General features: G+C 39.5%; 1 protein-coding gene across 1 annotated transcript in view; it reads right to left on the bottom strand.

Moving 5' to 3' along the window:
- Nucleotides 1–24,201, bottom strand: part of LOC140211037 (voltage-dependent L-type calcium channel subunit alpha-1D-like) — a 383,898-nt gene that overhangs the window by 134,331 nt on the left and 225,366 nt on the right. Inside the window, exons 15-22 of the mRNA XM_072280398.1 lie at nt 17,193–17,400; nt 15,004–15,124; nt 13,835–13,949; nt 12,852–12,939; nt 12,667–12,724; nt 8,676–8,805; nt 4,666–4,795; nt 139–198 (exon numbers count right to left, since the gene is read on the bottom strand). Of these exons, the coding sequence (XP_072136499.1) occupies nt 139–198; nt 4,666–4,795; nt 8,676–8,805; nt 12,667–12,724; nt 12,852–12,939; nt 13,835–13,949; nt 15,004–15,124; nt 17,193–17,400 (910 nt within the window). The remainder of the gene's footprint in view (nt 1–138; nt 199–4,665; nt 4,796–8,675; nt 8,806–12,666; nt 12,725–12,851; nt 12,940–13,834; nt 13,950–15,003; nt 15,125–17,192; nt 17,401–24,201) is intronic.

Raw genomic sequence — 24,201 nt, 5'->3', positions numbered from 1 at the left:
TTAACAAGATTTCAAAAGTAAACATACTAGTGAAGACATAATCTGCATAGCCTAGGATCTGAAAAGGAAGCAAATGATTTAAAGAGTTTGCTTTACACCAATCATTCATTAAGGCAAGAGAATCAAACAGTGTATTACCTTGAATATGATTTCAACAGTAAAGATGGCAGTAAAAGCATAGTCAAAATAACCAAGAATCTGTAATGGCAGAATATAAATTTTCAGAACAATATGTAAATTGGAAACTACCTGAAGTAAAATAGTTGATGGACATTAGAAAGCAAATTTCTTTAAAATCTAATTTATGCATTCATTTCACCTCAAATCATCCAATTGAAAAAAAGTTAACACAGTAGGATGTCCAGAATACTACGTTTTTGAGTTTAACATCTTAGCTCATAGCAATCTTGGAAAGTGAAATTACATTGACACATTATTATCTGAATCCATAATCTAAAATATTTCTGATGAAGTTACTGGTAATATAAATCTGAACTATAAATCAATCTTTTTTTCATTAAACAATTTCTATATTTCCTTTATTCAATAAATCTTTTGGATTTGGATACTGATTCATATAGACTGTAAAAAAAATGACTATTTTCCATATTGGCTCTACCACACATACTGAGACATTGGGAATAATTTCACAAATTATTTATTTACAATACATATTGCAAGAAGTTATCATCAAAAAACTAAACCTAGCTGCCTTTCCTTAACATTCTTTGGAATTGGCATTATGTTCTAAATACAGTGGACATAACTAATCAGAGAATCAAACAGTCTAAATGCCTTAACCAGCCTCTTATTTGCTGTACTAATTATTCTGTGACATGCAACTGACATCCTGATTCCATAAGCTCATCTATAAGATTCATGGAAGACATAACCCTCTCCACTTGGCTAGATGGGTGAAAATGCAACAACATAGAAGTTCAATATTATACCATTAATCAGCATCTCATCCAATAGCCTAGACCTCACAGCTTTCCTCATGAGTATATTATGAGTACAATATGTACAGTATTACCAAAAACAGTTCCTTCAGGCATCTTTGTTAGACATTCACAAATATTTCTCCAGTCATAAATGTTTAACTCAGCACAAACTCATTGGTCTCCAACTTTCAAAAGAATAAGGGAAAAAGGTGCACAGATACACCTAAACAACATACACAAAATGCTGCAGGAACTCAGTGGGTCAGGAAGCATCCATGGAAATGAACAGTTGATGTTTTGGGCTGAGACCCCTTTTCAGCACTGCAAAGGAAAGGTGAAGACTTCAGAGTAAAAAGATAGGGGGGGTGGGAGGGAAGAAAGATAGTTAGAAGGTGGTAGGTAAAGCCAGGTGGGTCAGAAAGGTAAAGGGCTGGAGAGGAAGGAATCTGATAGAACAGGAGAATGGACCATAGGAGAAAGGAGGAGCTGCACCAGGGGGTGGTGATAGGCATGTGAGAAGTGGTAAGAGGCCATAGTGGGGAGTAGAAGAAGAGGGGAGAAGGAAGGAATTTTTCTTTACTGGAAGGAGAAATCAGTATTCATGCCATCACATTGGAAACTACCCAGATAGAATATAAGGTATTGGTCTTCCACCCTGAGGGTGGCCTCGTCATGGCACAAAAGGAGGCCAAGGAATGACATGTCAGAACAGGAATGGGAATCCAAATTAAAATGTTGAGCCACAGGGAAGTTCCGCTTTTGGATATGGAACTGAGGTGCTCAATGAGGGGTCCCCCAGTACAGGACTAGTCTCACCAATGTACAGGAGGTCACATCAGGATCACTGGATACTATAGATAACCCCAGAAGATTCACGTGAAGTGTTGCCTCACCCGAAAGGATCATTTGGGCCCTGAAATGGAGGTGAGGGAGGAGGTGAATGGTTAAGTGTAGCACTTTGGCCACTTGCAGAGAAGTGCCAGGTAGGAGATTAGTGAGGAGAATGGACAAGGGAATCACCAAGGGCATAATGAGGAAAGCGGAGAGTTGGGGGGGAGAGGTAAAAATGTGTTTGGTGGTAGGACCCACTTAGAGATGGTGGAAGCTGCAGAGAATGATGTGTTGGATGCAGAAGCTCATGTTTAGTAAGGACAAGAGGAACCCTATCACTGTTAAGATGGAGTGAGCACATGAAGAAGGAGAACATCTTTGATGACCTGGAAAGGAAAGCCTCATCCTGGGAACAAATGCGGCAGAGACAAAGGAACTGAGAAAAGGGAATAGCATTTTTACAGGAGACAGAGTGGGGAAGAGTTATAGTCAAGATTACCTTGGGAACCAGTAGGTTTATAAAAGATGTTGGTCGACATTTTGTCTCCAGAGATGGAAACAGAGAGATCTAGAAAGGGGAGGGAGGTGTCAGAAATGGACTGAGTGAATTTAAGGGCAGGGTGTAACTTGTAGGAAGGTTGATGAAATTGACAAGCTCGGCACAGGTGCATGAAGCAGAGCCAATGCAGTCATCAATGTAATGGAGGAAGACTTGGGAAAAGGAACACCTAACTCCTCAGTAATCTGATTTGCTGTATTCCCAATTGCATTCTGAATAAACTTTCTCAATTGAGCAATGCAATCAGAAAGAAATGTTCATTACCATCACAGCATGATTAGCAAAGGGCAACCAATGTCAGCCTTGCCAATAAAGCACACCTTCCAAAATGAATATAAAATCAGAATCAAAATAATAGAATCAGATATCAGTGTCACACCTCAATAAGTAAAGCCGCCCATACCTGCAGTAAGCAAAAAGCATAAGAATTTCACAAGAACGATCCTAGGAGTGAAAGGTATAATGTATGAGGAGCATTTGATGCCTTTGGGCCTATACTCAATGGAGTTCAGAAGGGTGAGTGGGGATCTCACTGAAACCTACTGGATACTGAAAGGCCTGGATAAAGTGAATGTGAAGAGGATGCTTCCATCAGTGGAAGAGTCTAAGATCCAAGACCATAGCCTCAGAATAAAAAATGGAGATGGGGAGTAATTTCTTCAGCCAGAGAGTGGTAAATCTGGGGAACTGGTTGTCAAAGAGGACTGTGGAGGCCAAGTGAATAGGTGCATTTAAGACACAGAATGATAGGTTTTTGATGAGTAAGGGGGTTAAGATTTATGGGGAAGGGTGGGGAATGGAGATGGAAAAAGAACAGCCAAGATTGCATGGGGCAGCAGTTTCAACGAGCTGAATGGCCAAATTCTACTCCTATATCTTATGGTCTTATAACATTCAAGCATAAACTTTTAAGTGCCAAATAACATTTGCACTACTATCTACAACAAGCAAGAACCTCACTACACAATCTTGACTTTTAATGGCATTACCATGGTTGAGTTCCTTACCACCAATGTCATATTTAACCAGAAACTCAACTGTTCTGATTATAATACCCTGGGAAAAGTGCTAATGTAATGGTCTTTCTGTAGCAGCAGTGTTTGGGTTATGGTTCGAGATGATGGGTCCAATGAGGGAAGTGTTTTTTCTTGCTGTGTGCCTGGCACTGAGGTAATCTGGGTCTTTTGTTCAGCGAGAGATAGAGGGAGAAGACGCCAGAAAGGAGTGGACTTGGAGTGGGGCCAGGATTTGATGAAGCCCGGGGAAACGGATGGAGGACCAGCGGAAGGGAAACTGTACGCTCCAACTTGTGCACATTAGATTGTTTCATTAAAATGGACCCTTTTCTTTTTGTTTTTCTTTACTAACCCTTCAGTCAAATTAAGAATTATAAAGCTAAATCGTTTAATTGCATATGGTGTACTGTCTGTTATTTTGTGGTAATGATTTGTAACAGGAACAAATCACGCAGCATCCACACAGACAGGAGGTTTTGCACCTCAAATTTCACACATTTGGCGGGGCCAGAGGTGGTCTTCCCTAGAATTACACTGCTGACCGAACCTGAGGTGATCATTTAAATACTGTGGCTGCAAGTTATTGGACACAGGCCAACTATGCTTTGACACATATCTTCACAATCTAAATCCTTGCACCATCTACAAAACTCATGCCATGAGTATGGTGAAATACTCTCTACCACATGGATGAACATAATTCCAGTGATACTCACAAAATGGCACTATCTGGGACTAAGCAGCTTGTGGAATCGTATTCTCACCAAGACTCTAAACATTTATTCCAAATGCAATGTAGGGCTGTAGTATGTACCATTAATAAAAGGCACTGCAGTTACTTGCCTAGGCTGTGCTGACATAACCTCTTACACTTCAAATCTCTGCCATCATAAAGGATTAAGAGCAGCAAATGCACAGGAATACTACTGCCTTCAGATCCTCTTCCAAGTGAAGCACAAACCTGACTTGAAAAATTGTTATTGTTTATTTTTTGACAGTGGGTCTAAACACTAGTATTCCCTACACAATAGCATTATTGGAACACTTTCATTAGACGGACAGCAATGGTTGCTGAATAGGTGAAGTCAGTACTATTAAGGTAAGCTATAAATTAATTCAATTTTTCGTCCTAAATGTGTACAGTATTCAAAAGTATTAATGATCACAATAGTATAATTTGTTGAATAAAACCAGCAGCCCTCTTAAGTCTGCACAAGAAATGTAATGTTTGGATGAATTACAAGACTCATGCCATGAGTATGATAAAATACAATTGTTATAACAATTGAAAGTAAAAATATGCTAATTATTTACTTACGATATTACGAAAGGAATGATTACGTATAGGATCCTCTGCTGCCAAGGAAATGCTGCTGAGCATAATGAAGACCAGGATCAGATTTGTAAAGATGTTGTGATTTATAAGTCTGTGACAGAAGACTCTGATCCTAACATATAAAGAATTAAGTGTTACTCAGTGTATCATAGCTGTTTGAAGATAAATAAACCTGTGTTCCATTACAATTTTCTAACTCCCCTTTTAATGCTTAATACGAATACATTTTAATGCTTAATACATAATCAAGCTTGACTGAAACTAACTTATCTCAGGAACTGAAAAGGATTTTGATTTCAAGATTTTTCAGGGAAAAATTTAACACTGTTGCAATTGTAACATGGCAACCTCCGCCAGATCAGCAAGTCAGAATGTTGAGTTCTGCAGCCATCAGGCCTGATCTACCTCGGAGCTTGCCATAGAGACCACAAGCAGGTCTAACATAGGTGTAAGTCAACATCTATCTTAAAGAGACAACACAAATGAATAGAGTGGTAGAGGCAGCATATGGCATGCGTGCCTTCATTAGTCAGGGTAGTAAGTATCATATTTGGCAAGTAATGTAGTAGCTGTATAAAGATTTAAATGGGCTACATTTGGAGTAGTTCGGTTCTGGCTGCTACACCATAGGAAGGATGTGGAGGCTTTGGAGAGAATGCAAGAGGTTCATCACAATGTTGCCTAGATTGGAGTATATTAGCTGCAAGGAGAGGTTGGACAAAGTGTAAGAGGTTTCTCGGAAGCAGTTTCAAAGTAAATATGCAAAAAGATAGGTCTAGCCATGGGTTGAGATTCTGAACTGGAGAAAGGCTAATTTTGATGGTATCAGAAAGGATCTGGTAACTGTGGAATGGGCAGGCTGTTTTCTGGCAAATGTGTTCTTGGTAACTGGGAGGCCTTCAAGAGTGAAATTTTGAGAGAACGACACTTGTATATGCCTGTCAGAATAAAAGGTAAAGATAACAGGTGTAGGGAACCTAAGTTTAAAGAGATATTGAGGCCCTGGTTATGAAAAAGAAGGAGGTGCAAGATAGGAACAAATGAGGAGTTTATGGAATGTAACAAATGCAAGAGAACACTTAAGAAAGAATTCAGGAAGGCTAAAAGAAGGCAAGAGGCTGCCTTAGCAGACAAGGAGAATGTAAAATCCCAAGGGATTCTACAGATATACCATCAAAAAGGATTGTAATGGACAAAATTAGTCCTCTGGAAGATCAGAATGGTAATCCATGTGTGGAACCAAAACAGATGAGAAGATCTTAAAAGCATTTTTTGCATCTGTATTTACTCAGGAAATGGACACAGAGAATATAGAAATAAGATAAAAGGGCATCAACTTCATGGTCTCAAAACAGATTACAGAGGAGGAGGAGGCGTTTCCTGTCTTGAGGCAAATTAGGGTGGGTAAATCCCCAGGGCCTAGCAAGGCCCTAGCAGAGATATTTAAATAATCCTTAACGACAAGTGAAGTACTGGAGGATTGGCGGATAGCCAATGTTGTTCTACTGTTTAAGAAAGGGCTAAAAATAAACCAGGAAATTATAGGCCAGTGAGCCTGTCATCAGTAGTGGGAAAGTTACGGGAAGGTATTCTACGGGACTGGATATATGAGTATTTGGACAGACATGGGCTGAGTAAGGACAGCCAGCGTGACTTCATGCATGGTAGGTCAGGTCTAACCAATCTAATAAGAGTTTTTTGAGGAAGTTACCAGGAAAGTTGATGAAGACAAGGCAGTGGATGGTGGCTACATGGACTTTAGCAAGGCATTTGACAAGTCCCGCATGGGAGGTTGGTCAACAAGGTTCAGTCACTCGGCTTTCAAAATGAGGTAGTAAATTGGATTAGACATTGGCTTTGTGGAAGAAGTCAGAGAGTGGTAGTAGATGGTTGCCCCTCTGTTACTAGTGCCACAGGGATCAGCACTGTGTCCATTGTTGTTTGTCATCTATTTCAACGACCTGGATGATAATGTGGTAAACGGGATCAGCAAATTTGCCAATGACACCACGAGCTTGCAGCAGGATCTGGATCAGGATGGGCTGAAAAATGGCAGTTGGAATTTAATGCTGACAAGTGTGAGGTGTTGCACTTCAGTAGAACAAACCAGGGTAGGTTTTACATAGTGAATGGTAGGGCACTGAGGAGAGCAGTAGAACAAAGGAATCTGGGAATACATGTCTATAATCCATTGAAAGTTGTGTCACAGGTTGATAGGGTCGTAAAGAAGGATTTTGTGCCTTCATAAATTGAAGTATTGCGTACAGAAAATGGGATTATATGTTGAATTTGAATAAAACATTGGTGAGGCCTAATTTGCAGTATTGTGAATAGCTTTAGTCACCTACCTACAGGAAAGATGTAAATAAGGTTGAAAAAGTACAGAGAAAATTTACAAGTATGTTCCTAGGTCTGAATTACATGGGAAGATTGAACAGGTTAGGACTTTATTCCTTGGAACGTAGAAGATTGAGAGGAGATTTGATAGACGTATACAAAATTATGGGAGGTATAGATAGGGTAAATGCAAGCAGGCTTTTTCCACTGAGGTTGGATGGGACTACAACTAGAGGTCATGGGTTAAGGTTAAAAAGTGGAAAGTTTAAGGGGAACATGAATGAAAACTTCTTCACTCAGAGGGTTGTGAGAGTGTGGAACGAGCTAGCAGCACAAGTGGTGCATGTGAGCTCGATTTCAACATTTAAGAAAAGTTTGGATAGGTACATGGATGGTAGGGGTATGGAGGGCTATGGTCCCTGTGCAGGTCAATAGAAGTAGGCAGTTTAAGTGGCTTGGCATGGATTAGATGGACCAAAGGGCCTGTTCCTGTGTTATACTTTTCTGTGTCTGGATGGAAAAGCCAAATAATATATACAAGACAGCCATTAACTGTGTGTATCTGCATATTGCAGGCTGAGTGTTACCCTATGGAACCATTCAGTTCGGCTGCGGGGGGCGTTAGTCTAGTGAAGACAGTGTCTGGCCCCGCCAAATGTGTAAAATCTGAAGGTGCAAAACCTCTTGTTTGTGTGCATGCTGCATGATGTGTTCTCCTGTTACAAATCAGTACCACGCAATAACAGACAGTACACCATATGAAATTAAATGATTTAGCTTTATAATTCTTAATTTGACTTGAGGGTTATCCCATAAACATATCTACTTCCCTGCAATTCTCCCAAATCCTGCACCTCCCAGACTCTATCAACAAGGCACAAAGCCAACATTCCAGAAAGCTACTCAGCCAAGATGACATTACAGACATGATAAACATTGACAGCATGCCTTGGTTTAGTTTTTGTGATGTGGCTCCAAGCCCAATTTCTGACAATTCTTAGATCTGATCTGGGTGTTTGCTGGAATTGTCTTATGAACTAGGTCATTGTAAACTCAAAGGTATTTTTTTCTCCTTGTAAGAACAGCAGCTACTTTTGTTCATTTTAGTGACTGAAAAGCAAATCACTGCAGTTTTGGAAGTCCAAGGACAGAATTTTTTTTATCAATCTACTCTGTTTTTACATTTCAGAGAAAAAGTTACCATTTCAAGTCAATGATCTTTTAACACACTAATTCTCTCTCTCTCCCAAGATACTGACTGAGCTGGGGAGTGCCTCCAAAATGTTCTGTTTTTTTTTTACTTTTTATCAACCTTTACGGCAAGAACAGTGATCTGCTAAGAGACGACTCATCCTGGTGCATTTCAGAAATAATGAAGGGAAAGCACACAAATTGGTCTAAATTGACTTACAAATATTGTTTTGTTTTAAAATATCTGACATTGTTGTTTTAATTTTAGAATTCAACAATATGCAGCGTTTTACATTTGCATCAAAAACATAAATAATTTAGATTACTGACTCTGGAATAAAATGTATTTAGAAAACATATTACAAAAAAGTATTAGCACAAAACCATGCCACCTAAATTAATTATTGCTTTAATTGTACAAACTGTTGATTAATTACTGAATATGAAAGACAATGGATACATACGGATTGGTATTGCTAAACAGGAAGAAAGCACTCCCTTCCGGGATGGGGACAATTTTCTCCTTGAGATTTAGGTCAGCAAGTCTTTGAGGTCGGGGACCAACAGGAACTTCTGGTTCATCATCATCATCGTCTTCAGACAAATGATTGGACAAAACAATCAAACAATGTTCTTTCCTTACAGTAGTAATTAAACTTCTCGTAAATCAAAGTATTATTTTGAAAATCCTCTTTTAATTTTGTAAGCACAAAATATGTACAGCTTCTTCTATACAAGAAGCCATGTTCAAATATAATACTTCTGAATTAAAATTAAATGTAACTGATGTTCTAATGTAATATAGATTACCAATCTTGATTATTCAGTAGAACAAACTCTCCATATTGTAAATGAGATATCAATAAATTAATACCTTACTTTAGAGCTGTACCATGGATACAAGTTGATACCATAAAGAAAACAGTCACTATATCAAAATTATAAACGATTGTAATTTATAATTAAAGAAGGCATTGTACATTTTTTAATTCAATCTATTAAAAATGAAAACAAACAGGAGACTTAAAAGTGAAAAACACTGAATCAAATCATTTTATGAAATATATTGAGAGGAGTTTCTGAATATCCATCTAGTTAGCTAACAGAATGAACAGGCCAGCAATTCCACTGCTTCCAGTGAGAGGCAGAGCCTACCTCAAGGGTATGACTTAATTAACAAGCATATTTTGAGTGTGTTGCTCTGGATTTCCAGCATCTGTAGAATCTGCAGATTACACTAATACAGCCACTAAAGTACCAGAAGGTACACCACAGATTGTGAAAAGTGAATACAGGGTTCCCCCGCCATCTGAAGGTAGAGCATCCCTATGAAACAGTTCGTAAGCCGAAATGTCATGAAGCGAAGAAGCAATTACCATTCATTTATATGGGAAAATTTTATGAGCGTTCGCAGACCCAAAAATAACCTACCAAAATTATGCCAAATAACACATAAAACCTAAAATAACAGTAACATATAGTAAAAGCAGGAATGATATGATAAATACACAGCCTATATAAAGTAGAAATACTTTTCCACAATCATTACTGCACTATTCTCCATAGCGAAAATCTCACGCATGCGCCGTCGGCAGAAAATCTCATGCAAGCGCTGTTGGCAAAAACACGGCACAAGCGCTCTCCAGTAACCTTTAAGCTATGAAGCTGCCAAATCATCCCAAATAACGCGTAAAAATACACAGCCGATATAAAGTAGAAATAATGTATGTACAGTGTAGTATCACTTACTGGAATTGGGAAGACAGCACAGAGCACACTGATGATGGTGTGTTAGACTGAGTCATCGCAGGTTGGGTGGTGCAGTGGCCCCCACCCTCCAGGCCGCCGACCGATACATTGCCGCGAGGCACGCAGGAGTCCAGCGGTAGCTGGGAGGCACACAGCACATCTTTAAGAAAAAAGCCGAAATAAACATGCTAATCAATTAGGGTGCCGCCCAGCACGTAACTGTCGGCCCAGATCAGTGCCAATTTCCGACTGCGTCGTCTCTGATCTGGGCTGACAATACGTGTCGGGCGTCACCTAATTAATTAGCATGTTTATTTCGGCTTTTTTCTTAAAGATGTGCTGTGTGCCTCCCGGCTACTGCTGCATTCTCCACGAATCGGTGCAGTATCTGTCCGCAGCCTGGGTGTTGGGGTGGTGGGACACTGGGGTATCATCTCATCATCTGTTTCCATTAGGGCAGGCAGCTCATCTTCTCCTATGACTGCCCGCCTTGATGTCGAAGGTCGAGGTTTGTCGTCTGCTGTGGCTGATGTGGAAGGCTTGCTTGACTGCTGAGCCTCGCGCATTTTTCTATCATACAGTTCTTTGTAAGGACTCAAACCATCTTGCAAATATCCCCTAAACCTATGTACTCTTTCAAAATTAAAGTCGTAGTTTATCATTGCAGTGAAAATCTCACGTAGTTGCTTCACTTTCGCTACTGCATTCGGTTTTGATTGTTATCCTTTCCTCTTCCAATTGCATCAGCTCTTCATCTATCAGTTCTTGGTCACGGGATGCCAAAACCTCTTCAACATCATCTTCACCAGCTTCTACAAGCTAAACTCACTTTGTCCTTACTTCGTTCACCACAATCGAAACGCTTAATTATGTCTAGTTTTACGCTAAGTGTAACACCCTTACGAGCTCTTTCAGGCTTTTCCAATACCTTAGAACTCATCTTGCAAACGGCTGCTCACAGTAATGTATTTAAGCAATACCAGCGAGAATGCTGTTCTGAATCCGGGGAAAAGCGGCTGCTCGGGGCGCGCTGCCTTTAATCGCGCGCTGAATTTTTTTATCGCGCTCTGCTTTTTTCTCCTAACAGTGAAAATACCTTCTGATAGGGAAAACAGGGTACTAATGTAGGCCTTTCGTAACAGTGAGGTTTCGTAAAGCGAACGTTCGAAAAGCGGGGGACAACCTGTACTGTATCCATATGCTCCAGAAATAGCTCATCAAAATCAACATCTAGGTTTTGTCCCTGCTTAGTACTATCAGGTCATTTATAACTCGCATTTAAATGTGCATTGTGCAATTAGCCTCAGCCTTCTTCGACAACAAGAACTAAGTCAGCCATTTTTCTTGAACTGAAAAGTTTCTCAGCTAAGAGCAGGTCAGAATAACTGCTTTATATTCTATAGTTAATTATCCCATCATTCACGAAAGATTAATTGGGCATGGAATTCCATTTTAGGAGAGTGAAAAATACGAAAAATGTAGACAGCACCCATTTCTACCTCAGCATCTCGACACTGCTAGAAATATATGAAAAACAAAACTGGTATAACAAATTTACAATTTCACAATATATGGCAACTGGATGAACATAAAAACTGCAATAGGCTTTAGGGTTCTCAATCTTGCTCTTGCTTTTCAATAATGTCATGGTTAACCTCCACTTTCCTGTCTCACCCCTTATTGCTAGATTTTCTTACCCTCCAAACATCTCACACTCTCCTGAAATATGCTCAATATCTAAAGCCCAGAGGAATTCTTTTAGGTGATTTCATTAAAATTAAATTAAAGCTCAAACAACACATACAAAATACTGGAGGAACTCAGCAAGTCGGGCAGCATCTATGGAGGGAAATATACAGTTAATGTTTCAAGCCAACACTCTTCATCTGGACTCTCATCCCTTCTATTCTCCTCACCTGCCCATCACCCCTCCTCTCTCCCTTTCTTCCATGGACCACTGCCCTTTCCTACTAGATTCCTTCTTCTTCAGCCCCTTACCCCTTCCACCTATCACCTCCCAGCTTCTTACTTTATCCCCCACCCCACCCTCCCATCTACCCACTCACCTGGTCTGCAGGATCCCTTGAGTTTCTGCAAACAGCTGCCAGGTATTTTATATATATCACCACATACAACCCTGAGATTCTTTCTCCTGCAAGCATACTCAGCAAATCTACAAAATAGTAACTATAAACAGGATCATTGAAAACATTTCAATGGATGAGTGTAGTAATCCTCTATTGTTCAAGAGCCTGATGGTAGTAACTATTTTTAACCTGGGCACGTGTACCTTCTACCTGATGGCAGCAGCAGCAAGAAAAATGTACCACCTGGGTGGTGAGGACCTTTGATGATGGATGCTGCTTTCCAACCACAGTGTTTCATATAGATGTGCTCAATGGTTGGGAGGGCTTTACCCTGTGATGTACTGGATTAAATCCGCTACCTTTTCACAATTTAGCAAATCATCATCTTATTGCAATTTGTGAGTCTTGTGGGAAAACAGCTGCTGTTTTTGCCTGCAAAACAACATGATCATATTTCAAAGGTAATTGTTATCTGTAAAACTCTCTAGATGTCCTGAGCTTTTGAGAGCGGCTAAGTAAAATTGGTCTAGTTACCTACCAGGTACAAAATGCAAGATCTGCACCTTGCTTAAACAATGCAAGCAAGTTTGTTTCTTAAAATAAGAAACTTTTTCCATACCTGGTACATCACTGGGTGGGTAAGGATCCTTATCATCATCTTGTTCATCAATTGAAACCTGCCAAGTATTAAAGGGCAAGTTAGTCATCAGTTACTTTTCCCAAAATAGTCTCATCATAACTTAAAATTCATTGTGTCATTTGAATTCATAGTTTCCAACTATACTTCACTAAAACTGTTTTTACCTGAGTGCCAGTAAGTATTTTCCTGTCATTTTCCCCCACTCCATCAACTTCGTATTTCCCATCTTCCTTTTGCCCTGAACTGTTGTTTCTAGAAATAAGATACTTCACAGAATTTTACAATTTACAAAACAAAATGGTATTTCTGTAAATGCATTTTAATTATTGTCAAAATTTATCTTGAAATACCTAAAATTTTTTATAATTAATTAGATTTTCTTATGTGTTTAGTATAAGTGAATGCACTTCAGTCCTCTGAAAAGTGAAATAACTGTGTATGGGATGATGTAAATTATAACCACGGGGTAGGATTTAAAGTTAGGAGACACTGAGGAAATAGATCCTGGATTCAAATAACATCAAGGTGAAAACAATTCACCTTTTGAAGGTAGATAAACGATGATTTGTGAGGGAAAATTAGGACAATGCACTGTGCTTGCCACATACTGCTGTAGCTTCACCTTGGGCATTTTTGGATACTTATGACAAAAACAGAAATCAGCATCTAACCCAACAAATATTTGTGCTGAGAGGACTTTGTCTAATACTCTCTCTGTGTCCTCAGATACCAGGAAAGCATTTCAATTTAAGTACATTGTACAGTGTTATAAATTTCCAGAAATATTTTATTAATATTTGAATATTAATTAAATTAGCAATAAATAATTTACATGTTTCATATGACCTTTTGTTTTCACGTTGAACTTCCCAATATCAAATGAATTGAATAATAAACTAACTAAATCTATTATCCAGTCACAATACAAAGTCAGTATCAAGTTTACTAGACATCCTTGTTTGCATTTATGCAGTTTATAAACAAGCAAGGGTAACTAAGGAAGTAAAATGCCTCATTGCTTATTTGATATATATAGGAGTGAGCTTGTAGAATTCAAATATCAGTCAGGTTTTAATTCTGAAAATTTAATTGTGGTTATAGAAATACTTGAGAATTCAGTTCTTAAAATCCTGAATTAATTAATTACCTGAGATTTTTTTTCCTTTCTTTTTCTTCTTCGCCTTCTTTTTGAACTGTGTTAAGACTTTCAGCATCAGCCAAATTATCTACAGCAATAGCCAAAAAGACATTCAGCAGAATGTCTAAAGAAAATCATTTAAGGAAAATCTGAACAAATGGAAAACACCACTTAAAATACGTAGAGATTTGTATTTTATAACATTTACATTTCTGTGATTCAGTGATTGATCTGTTGCCAACCTTCAACACTGATGATCACAGTTAATTTAATAATTGCTCCAAATATTAGATTTTGACACTCACCATCCAGAATATGAAATAAGAAGTTATAATGTAAAATTTGTTCAACATTACAAGTGTGTATATTCCAGCAGTGCACTAAAAATATGCAACAGCAAAAAAAATGATCCTGTATTTACATTCTCAGTGCTAAATCACAGTGCAAGTGTAGGCAGAGATGATCTATGATGAAAAGGCGTGAGCATGGATTTATTTAACTTCAGGCTCGTTTTCATCTTTCAAGTGGTGGAGAATGAGGCAATTTTTTGTCGCAGGAGGCTTCTTTCTTTCTGAAATAAATAGTGCCCACCTCCAAATAAAATGGTGAGCTGGGACTTTTAATGCAATTCTGTTTGGGAAAAGCAATACATGGGCCAAGGAAGGTTAGGCTTCCTGGTGTTATCAGAAGCACTCATGCTCCTCTGGCACACAAGAAAATCTTAATGATGCACATACCAGAGAGGTGTCTGACTATGACATTGCTCAGAGCCGGTGCTTTTCCAGGACAGGAGTTCACCATCATCAGCAGCAGATAAAATTTCTCAGGTTCTGAATGATATATGAGCACAATTTTTTAAATTTAAAATGATCCCATCTGATTACAGTAGGCAACCAGAGACTTCCAAAAATCCAAGATAAACTAACCTTTGCATCTACAAAGGACACAGTGGGAAATTTAAACACTGAAGGTGGTACAATATAATATTATTATAATTTCTGCTAGCTAATGCCATTTAATGAATATTAGGAAATTAAAAAAAGAAGAAAAATGACTTTATGTAGACAGACAAATCGTGCAAACACTGTCAAATAGAAGTAAAGATACTCTTTTACCTTTCATAATGTTAATAACCAGTCTAAGGGTAAACAATCTGTCATTCTACTTGACAAGGATACAATTACCACAAATGAAAAGAATGATGAAGTATATACAAACTATCATCCCTGAGGAGGAGGGTCCACCATAAGCCATAATTCCATCGTACATCACCATATTCCAGTCTTCACCAGTTAAAATCTATTTGAATGGACCAAATAAATTATTCCTTATGGAATAAAAACATGTTATTACCAAAAATAACCAAATTTTAACATTAATATATTATATTTTATATATATTAAATTAGTTTCAGTTAAAATATAGACTAATAATTCAGAGACGAAAATAAAAGAATGCTGAAAACACTCAGCAGTTCATACAGCATTCTGGAAGGAGAGTTCTCACCAAGGGACCTATAAATGGAACATTAACTCTGTTTCTCTTTCCACTGCAGCTTTATGACCAGTGGATTATTTCAAGCATTTTATGCTTTTATTTCTAATGTCCAGCATCTATAATTTGAATTTGAATTTCAGGTATAGAGGAGACGTGAGGTCTATTCTTATTTCTTATTGCTCATGTGAAAGACATGACAAATATTTAAATGCTCAGTCAGTTACATCTTTGTAAAGATCATGTGTGTTGATTAGCTGGGCTCTTTGCTTATAGTATTTTCACACTACGATAGAGAGTATCAATATTAAAAACACATTTGAAGGTATATTGTTACCAGCCAGTATTCATTGCAAACACAGAAATGTTTCCAACTAATTACTAACAGGAAACATTCCATAAAAAGCAGTGATTATTAATTTTCCTAATAGCATTAAAATGTGATTATGAAATACAAAGCAGATATAATTCTGACCAGAGGTTGCCACTCTCACATACTATGTAAAAGTACTTTTTATTTTTTTTAAACTATGCTTTCATTTATTTCTTGCTTTATGCCAAAGAAGCCCTCACTACATATGAAAATAATTATTTTAAATGTTATATGGGTGAAGTAATTCTAAACCACCGGGGATCAATAGTGTAGGACTGTATCACAAAAACTCAATGCTGACCAGCATTTCCCTTTAAATTAAACCAATACTGTTAATGCAGGTTATGAAATCATCCCAAATGATGAATCATTCTTAAATGTAATCTCAAATTTGACATTGTTATTTCTAACCATACAGATATAATTTTACTTTCTTTTCAAATCTTTTTATTATTATTATCTAAAATTAACACGAGTACATCGAAGTAAGCAACACTTACAATATCTCAAGAAAAAATATATTATTTTAAAGATCGAAAAAATTTTGGTGATAAAAAAAGCCCCTACTAAGCAAGAAAAAGTGGGGGGAAAAAAACCATTAGGTGTTCAACCTCGGAGCCATGCACCATACAAAAAGCTTCTAAAGGTAAACATCAAACCGCCAGCAAGAAAAAAACCCCAAAAATTTACAATTAGATCGTGGAGGAAATCTATCAATTAACTCAAATGATAATAATGAGCAAATGAACCCCATCTTTCCTCAAAATCAAACATAGGTTCAAAGGTTCGACTTCTAATTTTCTCCAAACTAAGACGTAGCATCACTTGAGAGAACCATTGTGACAAAGTGGGAGCCGATGTATCCTTCCACTTCAACAAAATGGCCTTCCTAGCTATCAACGTAACAAATGCAATAACATGTTGGTCAGACACAGAGATACCACGGATATTTTGAGGAATTATTCCAAAAAGCACAGTTAATTTGTCAGGTTGTAAATTAATTTTAAGTGCTTTAGAGATGGTTGAAAAAACTGACTTCCAGAACTGTTCCAGTATAGAAAAAGACCAAAACAGATAAGATTTTTTTAAAAAACACGTTAGCAGAATAGTAGTTAGCACAGATGATCCGGGTTCAATTCCCGCCACTGCCTGTAAGGAGTTTGTACATTCTCCCTGTGACCACATAGGTTTCCTCTGAGTGCACCAGTTTCCTCCCACAGTCTGCAGACATACCAGTTGGTAGGTTAATCAACCATTGTAACTTGTCCTGTGATTAGGCTAGGATTAAATGGGGGGAGGGTGGTGGTGGCGGAGATTGCTGGGCGGTGTGCCTTGAAGGGCCAGGAAGGCCTATATTGCACGGTATCTTAATAAATAAATATTCACAAAGAAGCACCAGGAAGATGTAATGAAACTGTTATTTTAATAAATTAGGAATTTACAGCTTTCTAGCTTCAGGGGACATTTTGCCTTGAGATTGATTCATTTCTTGTTAAATACCTGGAATACGGTGAGAAGAGCTTGCGGAAAGTTATCAAAGGTACTCCGTTTTGTTTGTGTTTCATCAAAGTTAAATTTGCCACCAAAGAGCTGCATCCCCAGGAGTGAAAAGATAATGATAAATAGGAAGAGCAGTAGCAGCAGTGAAGCAATGGATCGCATGGAGTTCAGCAGAGATGCCACCAGGTTACTCAGTGATTGCCAGTGCCTACCAAAACAATTATTTTGTTAGAGATATGTAACAAAATAATATGATTGTAAGGTATGCAGTTTCAGAATTTGCATCATTAGTTGATTGAGTACTTCATACAATTATTTATACAATTATTTTGGTTAATTTCTCTTACTGATATCGGCTGTTATAAAAAACAGAATATAAAATGCATCATATTTAGAAAGCTAAAGTATATAATAAAACTGCCACATGGAAAAGAAATAGAATTATTGGGCTCTATTACACTAGGCCCAGTTTGTGGTTCATTTTTAACTCCTGCAGGAAGCCATAATCACACTCAGCTTTTACAGTCCATATCCTGTTACAACCTTCCACAAGGCCTTAGGCAACAGAAACTAATGAACTACCCACAGATGGCCTTGTGGTCTTCTGACAAATGTAACCTCACTATTAAAGAGAAAACAGGGAATTTGAGAACAGTTAGCCTGATACCAATCACAGTAATTTGTTATCTATTATTAAGTAAGAAGAGAGTTCTTAGAAAATGTTAACATTTGATAAACCTGTCAGAGATTTTTGAGGATGTAACAAAATAGATGAAAGAAACCAGAGAATGTAGTATATTTGAACTTGGGGGATTTAGGTTTAAATTATCAAAGCTTGCTATGGTACAAAACTGTGCCAATGTGGGTTATGAGGATGATACAGAAAACCTTCAGAGAGATAGAGACAGGCTCAGAAAAATGGACAAGGACAAGAAAAATGGAACATAAGTGGAATTTGTGAAATTATCCAGTTTGGAGTATAGAAAAGCAGACTGCCTGTATTAAAACTGTCACCGATTACAAAGTACATCAAGACAACTACTGCTTATAATTCCCTCAATGGCTGGTATACACACTGGTGCATAACATCTGAACTTCTAGTATCTTAAAACCAATGAAGCAAATTCCAAAACTATTGAAGACTGCACTGGCGCTGCTTCCTGCATGCATGCTGAGCTCGTTGACTTCCTTAACTTTGCCTCCAACTTTCACCCTGCCCTCAAGTTTACCTGGTCCATTTCCGACACCTCCCTCCCCTTTCTAGATCTTTCTGTTTCTATTTCTGGAGACAGCTTATCTACTGATGTCTACTATAAACCTACTGACTCTCACAGCTATCTAGACTATTCCTCTTCCCACCCTGTCACTTGCAAAAATGCCTACCTTTCTCGCAATTCCTCTGTCTCCGCCGCATCTGCTCTCAGGATGAGGCCTTTCATTCCAGGACGAGGGAAATGTCCTCCTTTTTTAAAGAAAGGGTCTTCCCTTCCTCCACCATCAACTCTGCTCTCAAACGCATCTCCCCCATTTCACGCTCATCTGCTCTCACTCCATCCTCCCGCCACCCTACTAGGAATAGGGTTCCCCTGGTCCTCACCTACCACCCCACCAGCCTCCGGGTCTAACATATTATTCTCAGTAACTTCCGCCACCTCCAATGGGATCCCACCACTAAGCACATCTTTCCCTCCCCCCACCACTGCTTTCCGCAGGGATCGCTCCCTACACAACTCCCTTGTCCATTCGTTCCCCCCCCATCCCTCCCCACTGATCTCCCTCCTGGCACTTATCCTTGTAAGTGGAACAAGTGCAACACATGCCCTTCCACTTCCTCCCTTACCACCATTCAGGGCCCCAGACAGTCCTTCCAGGTGAGGCGATACTTCACCTGTGAGTCGGCTGGGGTGATATACTGCGTCCGGTGCTCCCGATGTGGCCTTCTATATATTGGCAAGACCCGACGCAGACTGGGAGATCATTTTGCTGAACACCTACCCTCCGTCCGCCAGAGAAAGCAGGATCTCCCAGTGGCCACACATTTTAATTCTACGTCCCATTCCCATTCTGATATGTCTATCCACGGCCTCCTCTACTGTAAAGATGAAGCCACACTCAGGTTGGAGGAACAACACCTTATATTCTGTCTGGGTAGTCTCCAACCTGATGGCATGAACATTGACTTCTCAAACTTCCGCTAATGCCCCACCTCCCCCTCGTACCCCATCCGTTATTTTATATACACACATTCTTTCTCTCTCTCTCCTTTTTCTCCCTCTGTCCCTCTGACTATACCCCTTGCCCATCCTCTGGGTTTTTCCCCCCTCCCCCTTTTCTTTCCCATAGAACCATGGAACCATAGAAACTACAGCACAGAAACAGGCTTTTTGGCCCTTCTTGACTGTGCCAAACCATTTTCTGCCTAGTCCCACTGACCTGCACACGGACCATATCCCTCCATACACCTCCCATCCATGTATCTGTCCAATTTATTCTTAAATGTTAAAAAAGAACCCACACTTACCACTTCATCTGGCAGCTCATTCCATATTCCCACCACTCTCTGTGTGAAGAAGCCCCCCCTAATGTTCCCTTTAAACCTTTCCCCCCTCACCCTTAACCCATGTCCTCTGGTTTTTTTCTCCCCTTGCCTCAGTGGAAAAAGCCTGCTTGCATTCACTCTATCTATACCCATCATAATTTTATATACCTCTATCAAATCTCCCCTCATTCTTCTACGCTCCAGGGAATAAAGTCCTAACCTATTCAACCTTTCTCTGTAACTGAGTTTCTCAAGTCCCGGCAACATCCTTGTAAACCTTCTCTGCACTCTTTCAACCTTATTTATATCCTTCCTGTAATTTGGTGACCAAAACTGAACACAATACTCCAGATTCGGCCTCACCAATGCCTTATACAACCTCATCATAACATTCCAGCTTTTATACTCAATACTTTGATTAATAAAGGCCAATGTACCAAAAGCTCTCTTTACGACCCTATCTACTTGTGACGCCACTTTTAGGGAATTTTGTATCTGTATTCCCAGATCCCTCTGTTCTACTGCACTCCTCAGTGCCTTACCATTAACCCTGTATGTTCTACCTTGGTTTGTCCTTCCAACGTGCAATACCTCACACTTGTCAGTATTAAACTCCATTTGCCATTTTTCAGCCCATTTTACCAGCTGGTCCAAGTCCCTCTGCAGGCTCTGAAAACCTTCCTCATGGTCTACTACACCTCCAATCTTTGTATCATCAGCAAACTTGCTGATCCAATTTACCACATTATCATCCAGATCATTGATATAGATGACAAATAACAATGGACCCAGCACTGATCCCTGTGGCACACCACTAGTCACAGGCCTCCACTCAGAGAAGCAATTCTCTACTACCACTCTTTAGCTTCTTCCATTGAGCCAATGTCTAATCCAATTTACCACCTCTCCATGTATACCTAGCGACTGAATTTTCCTAACTAACCTCCCATGCGGGACCTTGTCAAAGGCCTTACTGAAATCCATGTAGACAATATCCACTGCCTTCCCTTCATCCACTTTCCTGGTAACCTCCTCGAAAAACTCCAATAGATTGGTCAAACATGACCTACCACGCACAAAGTCATGTTGACTCTCCCTCATAAATCCCTGTCTATCCAAATGCTTGTAGATTCTGTATCTTAGTACTCCCTCTAATAACTTACCTACTACCGACGTTAAACTCACCGGCCTATAATTTCCCGGATTACTTTTCGATCCTTTTTTAAACAACGGAACAACATGAGCCACTCTCCAATCCTCCGGCACCTCACCCGTAGACACCGACATTTTAAATATTTCTGCCAGGGCCCCCACAATTTCAACACTAGTCTCCTTCAAGGTCCGAGGGAACACTCTGTCAGGTCCTGGGGATTTATCCACTTTAATTTTCCTCAAGACAGCAAGCACCTCCTCCTTTTCAATCTGTACAGTTTCCATGATCTCACTACTTGATTCCCTCAATTTCATAGACTTCATGCCAGTTTCCTTAGTAAATACAGACACAAAAAACCTATTTAAGATCTCCCCCATTTCCTTTGGTTCCGCACATAGCCGACCACTCTGATCTTCAAGAGGACCAATTTTATCCCTTACAATCCTTTTGCTCTTAATATACTTGTAAAAGCTCTTTGGATTATCCTTCACTTTGACTGCCAAGGCAACCTCATGTCTTCTTTTAGCCCCCCGATTACTTTCTTAAGTATTTTCTTGCACTTCTTATACTCTTCAAGCACCTGATTTACTCCCTGTTTCCTATACATTTCACACAACTCCCTCTTCTTCTTTATCAGAGTTGCAATATCCCTTGAGAACCAATGTTCCTTATTCTTATTCAATTTGCCTTTAATCTTGACAGGAACATACAAACTCTGCACTCTCAAAATTTCCCCTTTGAAGGCTTCCCACCTACCAATCACATCTTTGCCAGAGAACAACCTGTCCCAATCCACGCTTTTTAGATCCTTTCTCATTTCTTCAAATTTGGCCTTCTTCCAGTTCAGAACCTCAACCCTAGGACCTGATCTATCCTTGTCCATGAACAAATTGAAACTAATGGTGTTATGATCACTGGAACCAAAGTGCTCCCCTACACAGACTTCCGTCACTTGCCCTAACTCGTTTCCTAACAGGAGATCCAATATTGCATCCCCTCTAGTTGGTCCCTCTATATATTGATTTAGAAAACTTTCCTGAACACATTTTACAAACTCTAAACCATCTAGACCCCTAACAGTATGGGAGTTCCAATCAATGTATGGAAAATTAAAATCCCCTACCACCACAACTTTATGTTTCCTGCAGTTGCCTGCTATCTCTCTGCAGATTTGCTCTTCCAAGTCTCGTTGACTACTGGGTGGTCTGTAATACAATCCCACTAATGTGGCCATACCTTTCCTGTTTCTCAGCTCCACCCATAAGGACTCAGTAGACAAGCCCTCTAATCTGTCCTGCCTGAGCACTGCTGTAATATTTTCCCTAACAAGCAAAGCTACTCCCCCACCTTTCATTCCTCTGCTTCGATCACATCTGAAACATCGGAACCCTGGAATATTAAGCTGCCAGTCCTGCCCCTCCTGTAGCCAAGTTTCACTAATTGCTACAACATCATAATTCCACGTGTCAATCCACGCCCTCAACTCATCGGCCTTCCCCGCAGTACTCCTAGCATTGAAATATATACACCTCAGAAGATTTTTACCACCACTCACAACCTTTCTATCAGCGGATTTGCTTAAACTTTCAACATCATTTATTTTCACCCCAGCCACACCGTCAGCTCTGGCACTCTGGTTCCCATCCCCCTGCAAATCTAGTTTAAAGCCTCCCCAATAGCACTAACAAACCTCCCTGAAAGGATATTGGTCCCCCTGTAGTTCAAGTTTAACCTGTCTCACTTGTACAGGTCCCACCTGCCCCAGAAGAGGTCCCAATGATCCTAAAATCTGAAACCCTGCCCCCTACACCAGTTCCTCAGCCACCTGTTCCTCCTCCAGAGCATCCTATTCCTACCCTCACTGGCACCTAGCACAGGTAGCAATCCTGAGCAATTCCCCCTGGGCCTCCTGTCCCATGATCCTCTCATATCCCTTTTGCCAATCAACTGTCCAGCTTTTGGCTCCATCACGCCCCCTCCTGTCTTCTCCTATCATTTTGGACTTCCCCCTCCCCCTCCCACTTTCAAATTTCTTAATAGCTCTTCTTTCAGTTAGTCCAGACGAAGGGTCTCAGACTGAAACGTCGACTGTACCTCTTCCTAGAGATGCTGCCTGGCCTGCTGCATTCACCAGCAACTTTGATGTGTGTTGCTCCAAAACTATTGGATGGCTTTAAAGTAAAACATGTATCTATTTGGTTTGGAATCCAGCAACCAGATACCAGTCTTTCTAATTTGTTTATTTTTGCAGTATAACGAGGGGTGATTGATAAGTTCGTGGCCTAAGGTAGGAGTCAATTTTAGAAAACCTAGCACATTTATTTTTCTACATAGTCCCCTCCTACACTTACACACTTAGTCCAGCGGTCATGGAGCATACAGATCTTGGACCTCCAGAAAGTGTCCACAGCAAGGGTGATTGATAAGTTCGTGGCCTAAGGTAGAAGGAGATGAGTTATACAGCTCTCGTTACATGCACATGCAGTTCAACTCTTTGAGTGAATATGCAGAAAATTTAAAGTTAATAACTCATCTCCTTCTACCTTAGGCCACGAACTTATCAATCACCCCTCGTATTATGGAAAACTAAGTACATTTTAATTCTTTCAATAAATAGTTCAACTGTTTCTTACGGTTGAGTATTAATGTCAACTAATAAAATGCTAAATTCTAAGTTTCATAACAATGACTTGGATAAAATAAATTAGGCCCCTCAATTGGTACTTTCACACAATTTTATGGCAGAGATGCAGTAGCACAATAATCAATCACTTCATAAAATAAATGCACACATTCCTTAGCCAGGAAATCTGACAGTCCTGTCATACAGGAATTTAAAAAACCATATCTACAGAGATGCTGGAAAGAACCTGGAGAATGGTTGTGTAAGAAAATCTAGAAATCCCAGTGACAACTAGACTTTGTTGAATTTAATGAGATGGCCATGTTTATTTGTTACACTATATTTTGCCTGAGTGATACGTTGATGAGGAAGGGCAATTACAAAGGGCAGAGGTCGATATTGTTTGGGATTAAATCTGAAAATAAGAAAGACAGGTCTAGAGGAAAACAGAGAGACTACCAGCCACAATCCTTGTCATGATGAGTCTGATCTTGTAATGGGAACAGTGCACATTTGAATTTCAATGAAAAGTTTGGGGGCTCCTGAAGAAGAAACTTGTCAATTGCAAATCTCCAGGTGGCAAAGAGAGCCCTGGGAGAGAATTGAGAATGTATCTGATTGGGCTCTCCTTTGACCAGTCAATCAGCATCATTTGGCAAAACATCTTATCACTGGAAATATCTAACAGGATATA

The sequence above is a fragment of the Mobula birostris genome, chromosome 16, assembly GCF_030028105.1.
Source record: "Mobula birostris isolate sMobBir1 chromosome 16, sMobBir1.hap1, whole genome shotgun sequence".
Taxonomy (NCBI): Eukaryota; Metazoa; Chordata; class Chondrichthyes; order Myliobatiformes; family Myliobatidae; genus Mobula; species Mobula birostris.
This window is presented reverse-complemented; position numbering and strand designations above follow the sequence as displayed.